Genomic DNA, 19,063 nt, shown 5'->3' with positions numbered 1-19,063 from the left:
CCTTTTTTGATACCATGCTATGGTGAAGAATAGACACATTTTATGATGTCTGTTCTTAGCTATGATGGTAATAAAGGTTTGTTTATCCACTTCTGTGATTTCTATGACATTTAATCCATACACACATTGTATTTCATTTTCACTTGTATTACACTTAATCTTTCTATTTTAACTTGTATTTTAGACTAAACAGTCTGTTGTTTTATCTACTGTACTCTATTGTGTATTGTACGGTTACTGTAATCCTGGAACAAAATATAATTTCCTTCTGGATTATGAAAGTCTGTCATATTTTTAACAACAGAGGGCAGCAAAACGCAATTGGACTGTCTGTCTAGTCTACCGTTTCCAAAGAAGAAGATGAGGGTGGCGGTGGTTCACCAACAAACGAAGAAGAAGTGAGCGGTTTGTTTGGAAATGGCGGCTGCTTCGAAAGACAATCTTGTACGACTTGTGTATGATGCACTGCAGGTAGGACAACTGCACGTGACGGCCGGGCATGTTAAATGTAACGGGACAGTTTGGTTGTGTTCTTACGTATATCATGAGTTTAGTTGTAATAGCTTATCTGTTAGTCACAGTGGGATCATGTAGCAGTGCACTCACAAAACATTTTCCACTTCTTCTATCGATGTGTCCTGGTATAATAAAAATGATAAAGTGACGTTTACCACCAACTCCCCTCAGGCTGTGTGTGTTACTGCTGTGGGACCTAAATCTCGCTGTCACACTTTTTTATACAAAATTCCAAATACAAAAATTAGTATTTGTTTGAAATGTCCATGCTTTAGTACTTCTAAACTATTCACAATAGAACCGAAAGAGTGAGGCAATGTACTCAATTTAATCTTGTGTCTGTTTGGTCTTTGGTGAGGCTGCGTCTTGTCCCTTGGTGGAAGGTCTGTACCTACAGGACACAGACAGCATGTTGCAGCTGCTCTGTACTCCCTCTCAGCACCGCACTGACATCCTGGCATGGATCTGCAGCAGGTAGTAAAATCTACACTGAACATCCCCCTCGTTCTCATCTGTACTTTTCACAGTAACAGTTAAACAAAACATCTGTGTTATCCTTACCTGTCACTTTACAGTATCAACCCACATTTTGCCACTTCCAAGTCCATGTCACAGAGATCTAAAGACTCAGATGCTGTAACTAAAGGTAAAGTTGTTGCCTTTCAAAGGCCAACTATTTCCCACTACATTTTTTTTTTAAAGACAACTTGAGGAGGAGAGTAAATATTCTGAGTAGTTTATATCTCAAAATGTTAACATTGTTACTTAATTGACCTCTTACACTGCAGTGGTTTGTTGTTTCTATGAACAGAAATGGCTCTGCTTGGGCAGGAGCTGATGCTGTGCAAAGCAGGTGACATGGATCTGATCAGGGTGAGATGTTGTGTAAAATGAGCAAAGATGTAATCAGTTTACAGAAATACCTTTCTGCCACGGTAAAGACAAACGTCCTGACGTGTCTGTGTCATTTGTCAAACTTTTTATCCAGGGTGATGCGAGTCCTTACCGGCAGCTTCAGTTCCTGGAGGAGCTTTTAACTCTAGTGCCAGGCTGCAGGAAGTCTGCTGGGCACAAAATTGATGCAGAGATGTTACTGAGCGAGGTGTTTTCTGCTGAGAATCTGCCTCACCTCTCACAAATGCTTGAACCCACATTTAACCCCTGGCCTGCACACATCAAGTATATATGGTTTCTTGGATTTCATGCAAAACACTTATTATATCCCTGTTATTATCTGCTGGATGTTGTCAAGATTAACTCCTGAAAAAGCCTCTCATTTGAACATTTGAAGAATGTCCAGAGACTATTGGGACTTCTTTGCATGGCAGAAATCACTTATAGTGGCTGATTTGGAGCTGTTTTGTGGATCTACATGTATCACATCGTCTCCTGTTGCCTTTTATACTTGTCTCCCTCACAGAGCTTTACACAAAGTCACCAAGTCATCCCACAAGCCCAGCAGAGAGGAGGCTGCTGATGTGGCTGCCCTTCTTAAAGAGACTCAGTCCGCACTAGAGCAGCTACTGTCAGAGGTATTTGCTTATGTGGCCCTTGATGCCTGTGGTGTCATAGAGCCTTCAACCCAACACAAGAGGTAAAACTTGTTCATCGCAGTAACAAGAACTGTGTTCTCCTTAGTGTGACTTCCTGAAGAAGGCCCAGAGTCCTGACGTCTTCTCTCCAAGCTCATTGCGTGTGGCAGCGTGTGACCTCCAGCAGTTGATGGCTACTTTCAGCCATGTTTATGAAACAGACTTGAGAGCCTACTGCAGCAGAGACCCACCCAGCCTCAGCACAGAGACGGCTGTCTTCCAGAGAGTACACCAACTGCTGCTGGACTGCAACACGGTACTGTAACATTTGCAGAAAACGGGTTGACCAACCCGAGCTGTGGAAACAAGGACACTGACGCCTTTTCCTCGTGTGTCTCGTTTGTTAGGAGCTGGATATGTTAAATGAAGTATCAGAAGCTTCTGCGTCCATAAGTGAAGAAGTTAATATGCTACAAACACAACCTCACTACTGGAGGAGAGGAGAGAAGCACTCGCTACGTAAGAGAATACTCAGTTTGTTGCACATTGTTAATACAGTCATTTTTGTTTCCTTCTTATGTTTTGTCACTGTGCTGTGTAATTATGTCAGATAGAATACAATCATGAAGTAGAAAAAATTCATAGTGACATCTCGATGTTCTGAAAAAACACTTTTCTAACCATTATTTGACATCACTGAACAGGAGAGGAGATAGAGTATATTTTTAATGTCATTGCTCGGAGGAGGCAAATAACGTATTGGCTGTACTTCAGTTTTCTGTGTTTGTTTTCCAGCGGACCAACTGGCAGAACTTACCAGGCGAAGTAAAGACTTTCTCTCACTGATGGCAACAACTTCAGACCATCACCATGAATAACTGCGTGCTGAAGTGAGCGAAGCACTTGGAATAATGCAGTAACAGTGGGAGGCCGTTCAAAGGCTCATCCATACTTGTGTTAAAACTCATAGTTGTGACCACTAAGGATTGCGTTGTTTCATTTCACAAACGTTAACCAGTGAGAGTGACCGGTTGAGTAGACACACCACTCATCTTTTTCAACAGTTTGAAGGAGCCGTCTGTCCGTGAAACACACATCGCGAACAATTCATCTTTTTGGCTTAACACTATTTCAACGTAATAAATTCAATATTAATAAAAATGTAATCTACAAGCAGTCGTTGGGGCAGTGGGCCTTCAGTCTGTATACTGTGGTCAATATTCTCATAAACTACAGCAGTGGTTGGCAACTGGGTCAATATCACAGACGGATCTGCTGATCTCCATCCAGATAACATTCATAGAATCCCTTCCTTTTTACAAAGTTTTCTTTAAATATTGCTGTAATGGTTTTAATAGACCTGAATTACAGAGACTCTATATTGTGTTGATTGCATAGCAGACAACTGAAATTACTAAATGGTAAAAGGAAGAAAAAAGAAAGAAAAACCCAAGAGCTATTAAGATAACAGCATTTAAACCACACAAAGCAGTGTTGAAGCCAATTCAGTTTCATTTTAGTAAGAATTTTTTATTTGTAGAGCACTATTCACTTACAAGTCACTAAGTGCTTTACAGGCTCAAATAATTTAGTTTAAAGAAAGCTTCAATCAGTATTTCAACATGGAAAGCAAACAGCCCATACCAAATAGGCAGGTTTGGATGGTAATTACTGAGTTTCACATTCCTCCTTTCATCCTAATTTGTATTTGCACAAAAACAAAATGTGAATATTTTGACTGAATGAATTTAAAATGTTTGAATTCTGGTTACCGGCCTCCCTGCTGTTTTTTTTATTTACTATATTATACAAACCTTTAATTCAATAAAGAAAAAAGCCAAACTGTCTGTAGGAGAATCTCTAACCGGTGTAGATTCCATAGTAAGCCAGTGTCATGTCTGGATTCAGTGGAATAACCACAGCAGGCATTGGGCATCGCTTTGACATTTAATGTTACATTCATTACACTCAAGTATATACACCATTAAACACAATATGATCCAACAGCTTCAACATGTCTCTGGTGGGGAAGAGTTCACTGAAGTGGCAAGGATCAAACCTCTTCCTCATGGTACTACACTACAGTGAGTATCAGTGTAGGCAGCAGATACTCAGTGTCCTCTCTGTGTCTCCACCTGAGCTTGGTCTGTGGCGGTCCTGCAGCAGCCTCTCCAGCCCGAGCTCAGAAGCCTTTACCGGCCAACCATTCCTTCAGCTCCTTATCGAAGTGACCTTTGACCGTCAGGGTGTTGGTGACCTCATTGACCTGGGTGGGCAGCTCGGTCCCCGTCACCTCCTTCAGATACTGCTTCACGTCCTTTTCCAGAGCCCAAATGTCCCCCTCCACTTTCCGTACGAGCGTGGTCCTGCGGTTGCTGCTGGTCAGGTCGGTGTACACCGGGATGTTGTGCATTCGGGAGCGGCGGATCATGTAGGGCAGAGGCGGCGGTGAGTCCGCTGCAGGGATCCATCCAGACGGAGTGGGACCGGCGTGTTTAGGTGGAGCAGGGACCCGTGACAGCGGGATGAGCCGCTCCACGAAGACGTATTCCTCCGTAGACTCTATTATTCGTGTCTTCTTTTCTTCTGGAGCAGCACTACAGAGGAACCTGAGCCCGGCAGGAGCTCCTTGTGCCCGGCAATGTAGGCTCAGAGCTCCGTGCAGCGCCCTGCGGAGCACCGCGGAGCTGAGGTTAAAGGAGGCCGCCATGATGTGTGGCAGCTGAAAGAACATGACCCGGAAATAGTCAACAGCTTCCTGCGTTCGGCAATTCGGTATATGACAAAAACGATTTTCAAATACATATATATCCTTATTCAACTATTCAAAACATAATCAAATTCATGTGTTTATTTCGCATTACAGAAATTAAATAAATAAATAAAATAATACATGACCATTCATTTTTATTAAATTTAAAAGTCTCATGCCACATCTTATAATAGCCATCCAATAATTCCAGAAATCCCTGTCTGTCTGTATGTGGCTCAAATAACACATGAACTGTTCATCTTCTCAGCTTCACACTTGCCATGTGTATTGCAAAGGCCCCAAAGAAGTGTAGTGTTGAATTGGTTTCAATTGATTTGGACATGTGATACAATCAATATAGATAAACTCCGAGTAGAAAAGTAGACCAGAGCTATTTGACTGCAACAGCTGAGACTCATCAAGTGACATTTTCAATCAAGACACCTGCACATGCATGAAGACTGTACAAGTTCTAGGTTCAAGAACAATAATCTCAGAATGTGATGATAGGTGGAACAAAAAAAAAAGTTTATTCAATTCAATTCATACAGTTTTAAATTAGTAATGCAATGTACATTTTTTTTCAGAAAGGGTGTTTTACATAAGACAGATCAAATGTCAAATATAAATACAAATGTTGAAGTTACTGCAGTTCAAACACTTTCTCATTGTCTCACTGTGTAATTTGGTCTAGACAATCATTGTCTTAAATAATAACAATATTATTATTATTAATAATAAAAATAAGTCAGGAATGAAACAGGCGAAACCTGACGTGTAAGGTTGGAGGTTGTGCTGTGAATAAAGAACTACAGAGACACCGAGTGGGAGTGGTGTTCTCCACTGTCCCTGCAACTGTAGGAGTAGCCTGACTTGTTAGTCCTGTCTGCTCGCTCAACAACAGATACTTCAACTCAGCGCACTTCATCCATCACATCGAGCGTGGAGTCATCAGAGGATGGACAGACTAAATGGACAGGACATACCTCTGAGTAAAGTGGACGACGTAGAAGTGAGTAACACAGACACTGATAAGTCCTCTGCTTTTACTGTTCTGTTCTGCTCTTTATACAGAAAAGTTAAATGGTTGTCATGTATTCATCTACTGGACATAGTACTGGATCATTTCATTAATTCGCTTAGATAGTTAGAAGCAACTCAAAGATGTGTATAACACCATTATTGTAACATTAAGCAGATTGTAAAACTGGTACACTACACATCAGTTTTTTGGATGTACAGAACACTCTACCATTTACTTCCAGTCATTCATCAGATAAAACAGCGTCACTACAGTAGGAGACCAAATACTTCAGTGTCTATAAAAATAATAAATACAAAATTCAATATATAGAGCTAATATATATACTCGTCCTTTTTTTGTGCGAACTTCTTTAATGAAGTATATGTCTGCCAGTACCAGTTGTGATCATTTCAACTGATGAGTGTTGGTCCCCCCTGTTTTCCCAAATAAAAAAAGAGAAAAGTCTGGAGAAGAAGAATAAAAAAAAAGAAGGTCTTACAACCCCTCTGAGGGTCACAACCTCCAGGTTGGGTTCTCTGCTTTAAAGTCTGTTTCCAGGAATGTCCAATATCAGTGCTGAAAGAACCCATGTTTGTTTCCATAGTTGTCAGCTGTGCATAGAGATAAATGAAAGCACTGTGACTCGAAGAGAGTTGCACCCAGGTGTGACGTCTCATGGGTAACGCCCTGAGAGTATTCTTTTGCCAGTGATGTTACGAATAAGACATTTCAGGTTTCAGTGTCTAACATCACGTCAGGTACAGCCCCTCTGCTTACGTACAGTTAACTCTCTCTGCACCATACATATTAATTCATGAGCGACTTGTTAGGTCACTCGATTTTTTGGGGTAGAGAACGTCTGACATGTTGTTTCTTGTTGCCCTTCCCTTACGGCCCAGGTGAGTCATCATCTGTCGCTCTGCCACTCCCAATTTTCCTCTTACTGACACACCTTAGTACATAGTATCAAAAACCCTGTCTGTGTTTGGAATCAACCATTCAGACGTGTGCTCACCTGTACAGAGCAGTCAGACATGTGAAGGAGAAAGAACACGCAGAACTCTTCTTCCAAAATAGGCAATATTCTTAACTGTTTTTAATGTTTTTTATTTACAAAGTGCTTTTCTAGTATAGATGACCACTCAAAGTGCTTTACAGTACAGTTTGCCATTCAACCATGCACACACATTCATACAGTGCATCTAATAGCAGGACTTCATTTTTTGGGGGTTCACCTAGGACACAGCATGCAGATGGTGAAGACTGTGATCGAACTGCCTACCTTTTGGTTGGAGGACGACCGCTCTACCACTCAGCTACAACCCCCCTTATATATATGTATGTATATATATATATATATATATATAAAGACATATATATATATAGATATACATCCCTAATAAAACATACTACTTTGTTGTAGGAACATATGACTAATCTGATATGAAGTTTTCTGCTTGTGACATGTCCAAATAGCCTTCTTGAATAATAACAGCATATCCCACAAGGTGTAATCACAAAATGCTAAATTATTTTTTTTTCCATTTGCAATTTGTTGTTTACATTACTCAAATAGAATTCTAAATATTGTTATATTCAGAATAATAGTGGGATATTAGTGTGCATTGGGGGCTGCTGTTGCTCAGGAGGTTGAGTGGGTTACCCACCAACCATTGGGCCGGAGGTCTGATCCTTGTGTCTTCCATTCTGTGTGCCTAAGTAACCTTTGGCATGACATTGAATGCCAAATTGCAATTTGGGGAGTTGACACGTAGCTTCCAGTGCAGCAAATCGCACCTCTGTGATGTTCTTCAACAGTAGCTTTAGTTTGACCTACAAACCTGTGCTCTCTACACTCGCAGGCAGTCACAGGGCACTCTGGAAAAGTGTATCGAGCCATCAACCTAAACCACTATGCCACGAAGAAGACTGCAGCTCAGAGCATGCTGGACGTCGCTCTGCTGATGGCCAATTCATCCCAGCTGAAGAGTGTTCTCTATGTGGGGACTCAGTACCGCTTCTACCTCCCTCTCATTGTCCTGCTGTCGATATCTATCACGCTACAAGTCGCAGTGGGGCTGCTGCTCGTCTTTATTGGCAAGTGACTCAGATGTTCTGCATCTCCTTTGTTATCCTTCTTCATTAATCTTTTTAGCACTTAAAAAATGCTTCTTCTTTTTATTGTTGAATCTTGAAGTGGAGAAGATGCAAAGAATCAAAGCAGACATACACAAAGAGTTATTGTGAGAGATATTGCAATTTCCATGAATCTAGAGAAGACAAAACAGCTAGAACAAACTACAGCCTGCCTGAAAAGAGCTTAACATCAGTGTTATGATTCATTTCTGTGTGTGTCATGATTTCTGTCCTCCAGACATTCACTTTCTATAACCAAGGCATTCAGAACTGTAATATGTCAGGAGAGTGTAAGGAGGTGGGCAAAGATGCGGATCTTTCTGGCCTTTTTTTAGGTCCGAACAAAATGGACGTGAACCTAAAAGTAGCCCACTTATCAAATAGCAAATGTGGCCCAAATATTCCAAAGCAAATGTGGGTCACTTTTGGTAAACATGCAGTTCTATAGGCAAGTTTAAAACTGGATGTGAACCTGAAGAGGGCCATGTGGTGAATGTTGAATATGGCCCAAATAGCACAATTTCTGGCCCCTTTAGCACCTTTGGTTGACAGGAAGTACTGCTATGGCTTACTTGTGGTCCAGTTCTGACAAACATATTATCTTTATTAATAACTGATACCATCTTTGTATCCGTACAGTAAATAGGAAGCTACAGCAAAGGCAGGAGGTTAGCTTAGCTTAGCATAAAGACTGGATGTGAAACAGCTGGCCAGGAGCTAATGAGCTCCTGTCATAATTGTATGTGTTTTGTAACAGATCCAGATGAAATGTTGTCTGCTGCTTTAAAGGTCCAGTGTGTAAGATTTAGGTGAAAGGGATCTAGTGACAGAAATTATATATAAAATAATCCTAGTGATGTATTCACGAGTGTGTTTCATCTAAATTATACAAATTGTTGTTTTATATATCCTAGAATGGGCCTTTATATTGAAATACTTTATATTTAGGACACAGTTTCTCTCTCATGTTTGGAAGGGGAGGATGACGTGAGGGATGTTCAGCTGCAACATGCAACTTCTATATGTCACTAAATTCTACACACTGCAACTTTAAACTAAGCTAACAGGCTTAACTGTAGTTATATTAATTCCTGTATTTCCTAAACTATTCCTTTAAGAACTTATCACAGTATTCTTTGTCAAATGGAACACTCAACTCCAAGTGCAGTAAACTGGCCAAGGTAAAACAAACATTGTCCTAGAAATTGAAATGAAGTCATCCAGACGCTGATGACCTCTGTGTGAGCACAAACTGGAGCAAACGGGTTTGCTACACCCTCTGATGCATTGTTAGGACAAAACCTTACTGCAGGAAATAGATCTGCATATTGGCAATTGAACTGGCTAGAAAAAGAAAGCAATAAAAGGAGTCAAACCGTTTGATCCGAGGTTCATCCTGCAACAACATAATGTATCACAAAATTTGAAGAAAACATGAAGGGCAGCGTAGTCTCAGTCACAATTTGACCGACCTATTATTCCTGTGTGTTAGGGTGCTGGATGGGTTAAAAAACTGATTCAAAGTTCAATGATTTAATGATCCAAGAGTCCTATTTAAAAATGTTATAAATTGGTTTTTGCCTTGGTTTCTGGTAGAAGACTGACGTATCACACTATGTACATTTCAGTAAAAAGTGGAAAAATCTAAGAGTTGTACAATTTTGAGCAGTCGTGCACATATTCAACTTTTATTTTTGTTTTAGATGTGTATATCAGATGTGTCAGGATTCTTTAAAAAAACGTATGCAACACAATCATATGTATTATCTCTAACTGATTCAAAAACCAATCTTCCTCTGAAATCTAATACCAGACTCTATATTAAAAAATACTCTCTGGCTCCTGTACCACTTTTTCCCCCCACCTCTTCCCATCCTTTTAGTTCATCTTTTTCCGTAGCTAATTTTGTTTTTGCTCCTGTCTCATGCTGTGTCAGCAGTAAAGTATGATCTGAACGATGTGAGGAAACACGCCAAATTGAACCGGATGAACAACGCAGCGACAGTCTTTGTCTTCTTCACAGTCCTCATCAACATCTTCATCACAGCCCTCGGCTTTGAGGGACAGATCCTCAGGTGGGCGGCGACAGCACTTACAGTCACTTACAGTGGATTACTGCTGCTGTGAACTCTTGTGAATTTGTTCTTGTTTTCATTTTCAGATCAACAGAACCACGTTTGATTGCTATACCAGAGCCTCAGTTTGTCCCTCTGCCCATTGACGATAACGTGACTGGTTTCATTTAGACCAGTCTCTGGACCATAATAACACATCCCCTTGTTCTTGTTCTCAAAGCTTTGCATTCTTGTGGGCTTTGGAGGGACACTGTAAAGACATGTATAGACATAACTTCCTCAGCTGGAACAAACCGATGATTCCTGAATGGATTTCATGGATCTAAATGATTAGGACAGAGAGGCAACTTAGGATCAAGGCCATATAATAAGATTTAGCACTTAATATTTAATGGAATTGGATACGTTTTATCTTAGTTTATTTTGCCAAGGGTTTTGTTATCAATTAACATTGTTAACATTGATAAGTGCTATACAAATAAAATTATTATAATTAATTCCACTCTGCCAAATACCGACAACCATAAACCTCAGCCTGAATACATTGCCAGTGGCTCATCAGGCTCTTGGGACAGATACTAACACTAATGAACAGTGATGACACCTTGCTGTCTCAGAATGCAAAAAAATGTATCTGCACATTTATGGCAAACTTCTATCCTGTAAATATAACTGCATTGTATTGTTTTGTACAAATGTTAGTGTGGCATATTTAAGCCGATCTATAGTATTGAACCAAATAAATGTATTACATAGACCAGTAAACATGACTTGGATTATGTTTATACTTGACTCTTACCTTCACCTCATTCTCCAGTGTCATGTTTTATATTTCTTAGAAGCTGGATACTTGATTTTATACATTTTTATTGATGGATAAAAAAAAATGAACCTGTTGAGGCATGACATCATCATGTATATCTCACAAATAAAAACAAATCACATATTAAAGAGAGGCTCCATAAATGAAAGAAAATACACAAAACATGCGAATAAGCAAAGAAAGGAGAGGAACTGCATTATTCTTTATTTGTCTTACTGTCAGCTCATCCCCTGTAAAGTTTAAAACCATGACCAGATGATGAGCCTGTCTCATTCCCAAACACACTAGTTCCTACTGAAGATGGACATGATGGCTCAGAAATACGGTTTATTTCGACAAAAAGACTCTGTAAATTTATTTGGACTCTATTTTCAGCAAATGTTACCTTGTTGTTGACTATTTTTTTAAGTGGATTAAACCACATGTTGGGCTCCAGCAGATATTTGGGGCAGCACGGGGTAGTTTTTAACATTTCATGGGATTTGGTGACCAGAATATAACTAGCTATAAAGGTGCTTGGGAATGTGTTTTTTATCATTCTAGGTTCCACAGTGGTCAATCTCTTACTAATACGAATAAAAAAACGAAAACAGAAAATTCAAATAAAACAAAGAAAATCCAAGAAATCTCCAGTTGAGCATTAATGGAGAATTCATATTTAAAAATAAACTGATATCTGAAAAAAAAAAAATATCACTGAACCCCAAAAGGATTTTCTTCGTTTTTTATCATGCAGCAAAATGCATAGTAGAGGACAGCTGCTAACACAGCTAACAACACCATCAGGCGAATCACCTTCCACATGCTGCCCCCAGACTTCCTGACCACCTCTTTGGATCGTACTGCACTGTGATTGGCAGCCCTGTTAGTCATCTGGATGGCAGGTCTGAAGATAGATCAGGTAATCAACTCATTCAGTCAAATACACATTAATAGATCATGGTTTACTAATAGTTTGTATTACAAGACTTACTCTGTATCTTGGTCCGATTCCTCCTCTTCATCTGTCTCAGCATTACCTCTTCGTTTCAGCCTAGGTGGAGAAATAACGTGCACTCAAATTTCAATCTACCAATGTAGTCAAAGAAATGTAGGCAATTAACCAACACTACTGTTAAGTAATTATCTATTTAATAATCATAATCTAATGTTTCCAAAAATCTCTGTTTGTCTGTATTTGGCTCGCTTATCTCAAGAAAGGTTCATCTTATTGCCTTCATACAGAAGCTTTTTCATTCACTTGAGAAAAAACTACCAGGAGCATGTACAGTTTCCTATATGTTGAATAAAGTGTTCTCTTTAAATTAACTGAGACTGCGGACTGAGGTACTGCATTCATCTCAAGTGAATGCAATACGCTTCTGTACCTTTTTATTTTTAATGACCCAAGGAAGTGCAGTTTCAAATTTGGAGTAATTCGTACATGCCTACTGGGCCATATTAATAACACTTGAATCAACAGGTGACCATCGCACTGTAACTCAGCAACTCAAGTGACGCCAACAACTGAATCTCCAGTTCCTGGTTCTGCGTACTGAGCTGTTAGTGCAGCAGCGATGGTGCGATCGTACAACAGGTCTTTGCATGGCTCGATTACTGCTTACAACGAGCATTACTGTAGAACTAGAGACCAATATGCAGTTTATTCCTAATGGGGGAAAGTAGAGCAAAGTTAATTTATTCAAGCACTCTGCAATACAGGCTTCAACATCCTACATAGAATAACTGTATTAAGAATATTCCAACCTGTTTTTAAAGAAAACCATCTTAGATTCAGGGGTTTTTATCCATACATATATTTCAATATATATATAACAGCGCTGCAAATTTGACTCTTTCTTAGGACGGAGTATAGGGGCCATGTTTAAAAGAAATTCTGAGATTTAGAGAAGGAAGTCATAAGTTGAAATCGATAATACATTTCCCATTCTTCAAAGTAAAGGAGAAATGTTTGTTGCATTACTCCAATGCTTCATATTGAGTTGAAACACATAACTTCTATTTGAAAAGTTTTGAACTTGGGCCTAAAGTCAATCATTCAAAATTATATATAAACAACACATGTGAACAGTAATAAAGCAAATTCAGTTTCAGTTTAAGAAAAACATTTACTATAAAATCTTCATTGTAGATTAACAAATAGGATGGTAGGGTGAACACAACGTGTTTCACTCCGCACCACAGACTGTTTATAAAAGCTCTGCACACAAACAATAAAAGTGACAGTATATTGTAGAACTGTTTGAGGAGGACTCACTAATGACATGGAATAGTTCTAATACAGGCAGGTTTAGAACAGACACAACACTAGTTAACTAAAGTTACTAAAGACAAACAGAACTCCAGATGGGGTAACAAACAAGAGTCCCAAATCATCAAATTCTCCTCTTTCATAGTTTGTATGACTTGTGCTTTTTCCACGTTTGATATTAAACTGTACTCACATGTCTGCATAACCCTCATGTCTATCCTGTGAAAATAAAAAGCAGAACAGATTGTGAATTATTTTACAGTCCAAGAGCAGAGGGGTTTTGCTCAAGCAAAAGGGGCTAAGAGGAGAATTAGGACTCACCGCACTGTGGTAGGTGATATAGGTAATCTCCTCCTCTATAAGAAAAAACAACAGACCATTGAAATTACCATTATTAACTTTAAAAACATAATTGATAAGTGTTCACAGAGAATTAATACAAGGAAAGCTCCCGGGCTGCACGCCTATATTTATAATTATTTTCATTTCAAAACAGTGTAACGTCAACTCTTCCAATGTTTATGATGACAAACATAAACGATAAAAAATATGTGGAACAGAGTATTCAAGGTTAAAGTAAATATTACTTTTACTTCAGCAGTCAGCCACAACTCAGGCATCAAAGGCTGTATACTTTGTACTCACAGAGAGGTGGCTGTAGGGGCCAAAGTTAATATTCAGCCAGTGTTTGTAATTGTTTATTCAGGCTGCAGATATTTGTTTTATTAGACAACCGGGTAAGAAGGCTAAGGGGTGAGGTTTCTCTTCTACCTGTTTTAGACAAAGACAGGAGGGGCTCCATGAAATAAGACTCATGTCATGCTTTGCTATAAATAAAAGCCACAAAGAGTCATGGAACCGTTTTTGCATGCATCACATCAAGGAGCTGTTTAGTGAGAGCTTTTTCTTTTTCATGTACAAGCGGCTAAACAAGTTAGACAACTATATAAATATATTATTTATTTTAGAGATGGCACAAAATCATCTGATCCACACCCTGATAAGTCTGAGTCATTGCTGAGCGTCTTCTATTCTTTGTAATGAATAATATGAATTATTAAGTGTGTGAATTCATTGCTGTGTGTTTGTATTTATGAACTTACCTCCAATTCGCTCCTTGGGAATGAATTAAGTATTTTAAGTTGAAGTGGACTATCGTGATAATTGATTTATGGTTTTCATCAGAGGTCATCAGTAATGTTTCCTGGGGCCATCAGATGTTTTAGGGGTCTGATACCATAACGACCCAGGCTAGGCTGATCAAACCTCACCTTGTTTGAAACTAAAGCCATCTCTTTCCAAACAAGCATTTGGTTTTTTCAATCCACATCCGCATTAACATGCCTAAAAACACATATCATACAACCCACTCACTTGCACGGGCGGGCCAATGCCGGTGTAAACAGGAAGTATTTCATTGTTATTAGAAGATAGCACATTGTGTCCTTCACATGTAAGAAGTTTGTATCATTTTAAATGCTGAATTTACCTTCCTAACAGCTGTTAGCAAAGACAATGTTATAGTATAATGAGTAATAAAGGGAAGCTGTCAGAGGCTGGACTTGGTGAAGGGCCTTCTGCACTGAACCTCAGCAAACAGCATCTTTATGTTGAATGCAAAGTGGATGACCTTTGTTTTTAACAAAGCAACAATCCTAAACCCTTCCCGAGTTTGTGCCGATTTCCTATTCCTCTTGAAGAATATCAGAATATGAATCATGTTTATTGCAGAGTAGGTTTCAAGATACAAATTTGCTTTGGTGTTTTGGTGCACAAAAATAAAATTAGTAAGTATAAAAATCAGGAGTAAGACAATTAAAAAGAAAAGTTATTGATAGTACAACAGCAGAACTGTAAATGAAAGCTACACTATACAATAACATAAAATATCTATAGTTACAAAATACATACAAATTCCTATGCGATGGTAAATTATTTAGGATGGTTGCTAGTTTTCTTTCAAGATGTCACCTGGGGCTTTGAAAAATTCACTTACTATTAATCAGTTATTGAAATAATATTTAGCTGTAGCCCTTAAAAATGTGTACATCAGTAAATATAGTCCGATAAGTTGTGAGTAGCTGATTTTCATTTGGCATCTAAGTGACAAATTTAATATCTTTTTCAACAATGAAGCACTGAGAGGCAGAAGTTTAAAATTGCACTTAAACAAAAATAGGATTCAATTTGTAATGGCATGGAGTGTGCAGGCCAGCAGACAGAGGAGCCTCCTACCTTCCTCTCTGTAGTAGGTCTTATCAGAAGAGGCTTTCACTGGAGCGTTCTCCATGGCTTTTTCAAGCTTCTTCTCATAAAGCTTCCGAGTAGAGTCTACATTCACCCAAACACACCAACAGTGGTTCAAAATCATTTACACAGAACAAAACAACGCATCATCTCATAGTCTGCATAATCTCAGCGTTGGAGGGCATTTGGGAAATCTATGCATTTCAAATAATGGAGTTTCATCATATGTAACAATAAAAGGTTTTAAGGCGAATTAGTTAAAATTCCAACTAGGATTAGATGTTTTATTATGCTTTATCATCTTAAAGGTATAATGCCTCCTACTATAGGATACAGGATTTATTGAATTGGAAGCTTGAATATATACAAATGTAAAAATTACCAGAGCAAATGGCTTTGTACTGTAACATGAGACCATAAAGGTCAAATCTGTTTATGTATTTTCCTCCTCTGTAACACAATGCAATGAATAGTTAGAGTTACAGCCATAGCTACTGTTTCTGTGTGTGTGTGTGTGTACGTTTGTTTTCCTTACCCACGATGGGTCCATGTTTAATGTTGTACGCAGTAAGTAACGTGCTGATCTCCTCATCACTTTTCTCACTCAGTGACATCTGCAGATAGATAGATAGATAGATAGATAGATAGATAGATAGATAGATGGTAAGACAGACAGACAGACAGACAGACAGACAGACAGACAGACATATAGATAGATAGATAGACAAATGGTAAGTCAGACAGACAGACAGACAGACAGACAAATAGTAAGACAGACAGACAGACAGACAGACAGACAGATAGATAGATAGATAGATAGATAGATAGATAGATAGATAGATAGATAGATAGATAGATAGATAGATAGATAGATAGATAGATAGACAGATGGTAAGACAGACAGACAGACAGACAGACAGACAGACAGACATATAGATAGATAGATAGACAAATGGTAAGTCAGACAGACAGACAGACAGACAGACAGGTAGACAAATAGTAAGACAGACAGACAGACAGACAGACAGACAGACAGACAGACAGACAGATAGATAGATAGATAGATAGATAGATAGATAGATAGATAGGTAGATAGATAGAAAGATAGACAAATGGTAAGACAGACAGACAGACAGACAGACAGACAGACAGACAGAGAGACAGATAGATAGATAGATAGATAGATAGATAGATAGATAGATAGATAGATAGACAAATGGTAAGATAGATAGACAGACAGACAGACAGACAGACAGACAGACATACAGACAGACAGATAGATAGATAGATAGATAGATAGATAGATAGATAGATAGATAGATAGATAGATAGATAGATAGATAGACAAATGGTAAGACAGACAGACAGACAGACAGACAGACAGACAGATAGATAGATAGATAGATAGGTAGATAGATAGATAGATAGACAAATGGTAAGACAGACAGACAGACAGACAGACAGACAGACAGATAGATAGATAGATAGATAGGTAGATAGATAGATAGATAGACAAATGGTAAGACAGACAGACAGACAGACAGACAGACAGACAGATAGATAGATAGATAGATAGACAAATGGTAAGACAGACAGACAGACAGATAGACAGATAGATAGACAGACAGATATACGGGGGGGGGGGGGGGGGGCTCATGAAGTAGGATATAGACAGTAAGCCCTTTGCAGTGATTGTACAGCGGATGTAATGTGGCGCTACAGCCCGTAGTGAATCGCTACAGCACTTCATAACTCTTAAATCCCAACTGTCGTGTTCAAACTTCCCACTGAGGGAATAAAACTCACTTCACTGTTTGTTTAAACATCGCGCGAACAAGATTCTGCTGAAATGAAACGTCTACTTGAATTATTCATTAACGGTCTTCTCTTACCTCGGTAAAAAAAAAGAGGAAAAAGGAGTTGAAAACTGAGAGTGTGGCTAAAGCCGGAGGAGACTGAGCAGTGGAGCAGGGAAGTGGGCGTAACGTGTGGTCGTGAATGTGGACGACGTAACGTAACTTGGCACACCTTCCAGCAGGGATCATAAGATTCACTGAGAACCACGTTGCCTTTTGAAAAAGAATATGTCTATTTCATTTAGCATACAGTGTTAATATAACACAGTCACCTTTAGGAGACATATTAGTGAACTTCAAGCAAAGCAATGCAGTGTAATTTATAAGCACATAAATTACACTGCATGTCATATTGTTCGTACTGTTGATGAGTGTTAAGAACAGAGGATGTTGAATCTTAAGAGATAAACTGTGCTCTGGGAATATGGGCTATATAAATAACATTTAAATAAATTGGCTTATTGATAAACAGTTATGGATTCAAGGAGCTTACACCATTACAATTGTCAAGAGATTAAAAAGAGTGTTATTTAATGAACTAGTCTCATATTACAACATTGATTTATTGTCCCTCACTGAGATGTGGCTGCATCCTGATGAATATGTCAGCCTAAATGAATCCACTCCCCTCAGTTGCTGCTATTTTTAACCCCAGTCTATCAATTAATCCTAAACCTAAACTCAGCTACAACTCATTGGAATGTCTTGTTCTTAGTCTTCCACACCAATCCAAGAAACACCAACAGCCAATCATATTTGCTGTAGTTTACCCATTGAGTCTATGTGTTTACCGTTCTCCTGGGGCTTATACTGAATTTTTAACGGAATTCCTTGAGGTTTTATCAAACCTAGTCCTAAAGACCAATACAATTATTATTGTTGGGGACTTTAATATTCATGTTGACAATAATAAAGATAGTAAACTTAGCGTAACATTTATTTCGATACTAGACTCAATTGGTTTCAGTCAGTGTGTACACCAACCTACTCATTGTTGTAACCCCACATGTGACCTTTTATTAACATAAAGTTAAAAAAATTAACACTTAACAGTACTTAAAAAACTAACTAACTTGACAGCTTTTGACCATATTAAGCTCTAAAACGTTTTTAAGAAGTGGTCATATTAACATTTTTTGCACATTGAAATGTTATAAACAACCAAATATTAATTAATATATAATCAACAAATATGCGTGAAGTGTTAAATTTAAAATCTATATATGTAAAATGTTATTCGCAGCTAAATATGGTGAAAATGTGCTTTATCTCAATGTTTTTCAATTGCCTTAGGCTCCCCCAGCCCTCAAACCACTTTATCTGATAAAAATTTTGTTTGTACAAATAAATATCATAAACAAAAACAAACCCACACTGTAGAAATACATTGTCCAAATTCTTAACATAAACAGTGGAAAATTACAATAACACAATCAAAATTACATATTAAAAGATAAGATAAGACTGATATTTAAAATAAATGCTTAAAAAAAAAACACCAAGGAAAATGTTTCCTTGAGTAAAGTGGTTTCCAGTTGAGTGAATGTCCTCTCTTGGCAGCATGTTGGTGTTAATTATGCTATAGTTCAATCTTTGGCCTCAAAGTTCTGTCCAAACGATGTTATGAAGTTTCCATACGCGTCTGTGTCCTGCAGCGCCCTCTGGAGGCTGACAGTGAGGCCGAGCTGGGGGTTTTCCAGGAAGGGCGTTGGCTGCAGATTCCACCGATGTACACATTTTCCACTCACTGGAAACTGGCTCCACATTTACGCTGTAGTTTAATACTTCAGTTGAGCTTCATCAGAGTGACTGTTATTAACCCTCATTTCACAGATACGACCACTGTGACAG

The 19,063-nt window shown here is 38.6% G+C and overlaps 4 protein-coding genes across 4 annotated transcripts; 2 read left to right on the top strand and 2 right to left on the bottom strand.

Moving 5' to 3' along the window:
• The first annotated feature begins 327 nt into the window (after positions 1–327).
• Positions 328–3,224, top strand: haus7 (HAUS augmin-like complex, subunit 7). Its single transcript, XM_062392544.1, has 9 exons — positions 328–471; positions 875–990; positions 1,092–1,162; positions 1,328–1,389; positions 1,505–1,695; positions 1,937–2,048; positions 2,155–2,364; positions 2,456–2,567; positions 2,844–3,224. The coding sequence occupies exons 1-9, from the start codon at positions 418–420 to the stop codon at positions 2,924–2,926; spliced, it is 1,011 nt and encodes a 336-aa protein (XP_062248528.1). The 5' UTR covers positions 328–417; the 3' UTR covers positions 2,927–3,224.
• Positions 3,225–3,976: 752 nt separating this feature from the next.
• mrpl49 (mitochondrial ribosomal protein L49) lies at positions 3,977–4,797 on the bottom strand. The gene has a single exon (XM_062392545.1). The coding sequence runs from the start codon at positions 4,780–4,782 to the stop codon at positions 4,231–4,233; it is 552 nt and encodes a 183-aa protein (XP_062248529.1). The 5' UTR covers positions 4,783–4,797; the 3' UTR covers positions 3,977–4,230.
• An 867-nt stretch (positions 4,798–5,664) lies between these two features.
• Positions 5,665–10,800, top strand: si:dkey-93l1.9 (uncharacterized protein LOC562339 homolog). The gene is made up of 4 exons (XM_062392546.1): positions 5,665–5,812; positions 7,687–7,921; positions 9,900–10,035; positions 10,122–10,800. Exons 1-4 carry the CDS (start codon positions 5,759–5,761, stop codon positions 10,204–10,206), a joined length of 510 nt encoding a protein of 169 aa, XP_062248530.1. The 5' UTR covers positions 5,665–5,758; the 3' UTR covers positions 10,207–10,800.
• A 228-nt stretch (positions 10,801–11,028) lies between these two features.
• Positions 11,029–17,330, bottom strand: emd (emerin). Its single transcript, XM_062392547.1, has 7 exons — positions 17,249–17,330; positions 15,892–15,970; positions 15,345–15,440; positions 13,431–13,465; positions 13,303–13,328; positions 11,832–11,891; positions 11,029–11,744 (listed from the first exon to the last, which is right to left on the bottom strand). The coding sequence occupies exons 2-7, from the start codon at positions 15,968–15,970 to the stop codon at positions 11,552–11,554; spliced, it is 489 nt and encodes a 162-aa protein (XP_062248531.1). The 5' UTR covers positions 17,249–17,330; the 3' UTR covers positions 11,029–11,551.
• Positions 17,331–19,063: the final 1,733 nt, after the last annotated feature.

This window comes from Platichthys flesus, chromosome 7 (assembly GCF_949316205.1).
Source record: "Platichthys flesus chromosome 7, fPlaFle2.1, whole genome shotgun sequence".
NCBI classification, from domain to species: Eukaryota; Metazoa; Chordata; class Actinopteri; order Pleuronectiformes; family Pleuronectidae; genus Platichthys; species Platichthys flesus.
The sequence above is the reverse complement of the archived record's forward strand: the minus strand, read 5'-3'. Positions and strand labels throughout refer to the sequence as shown.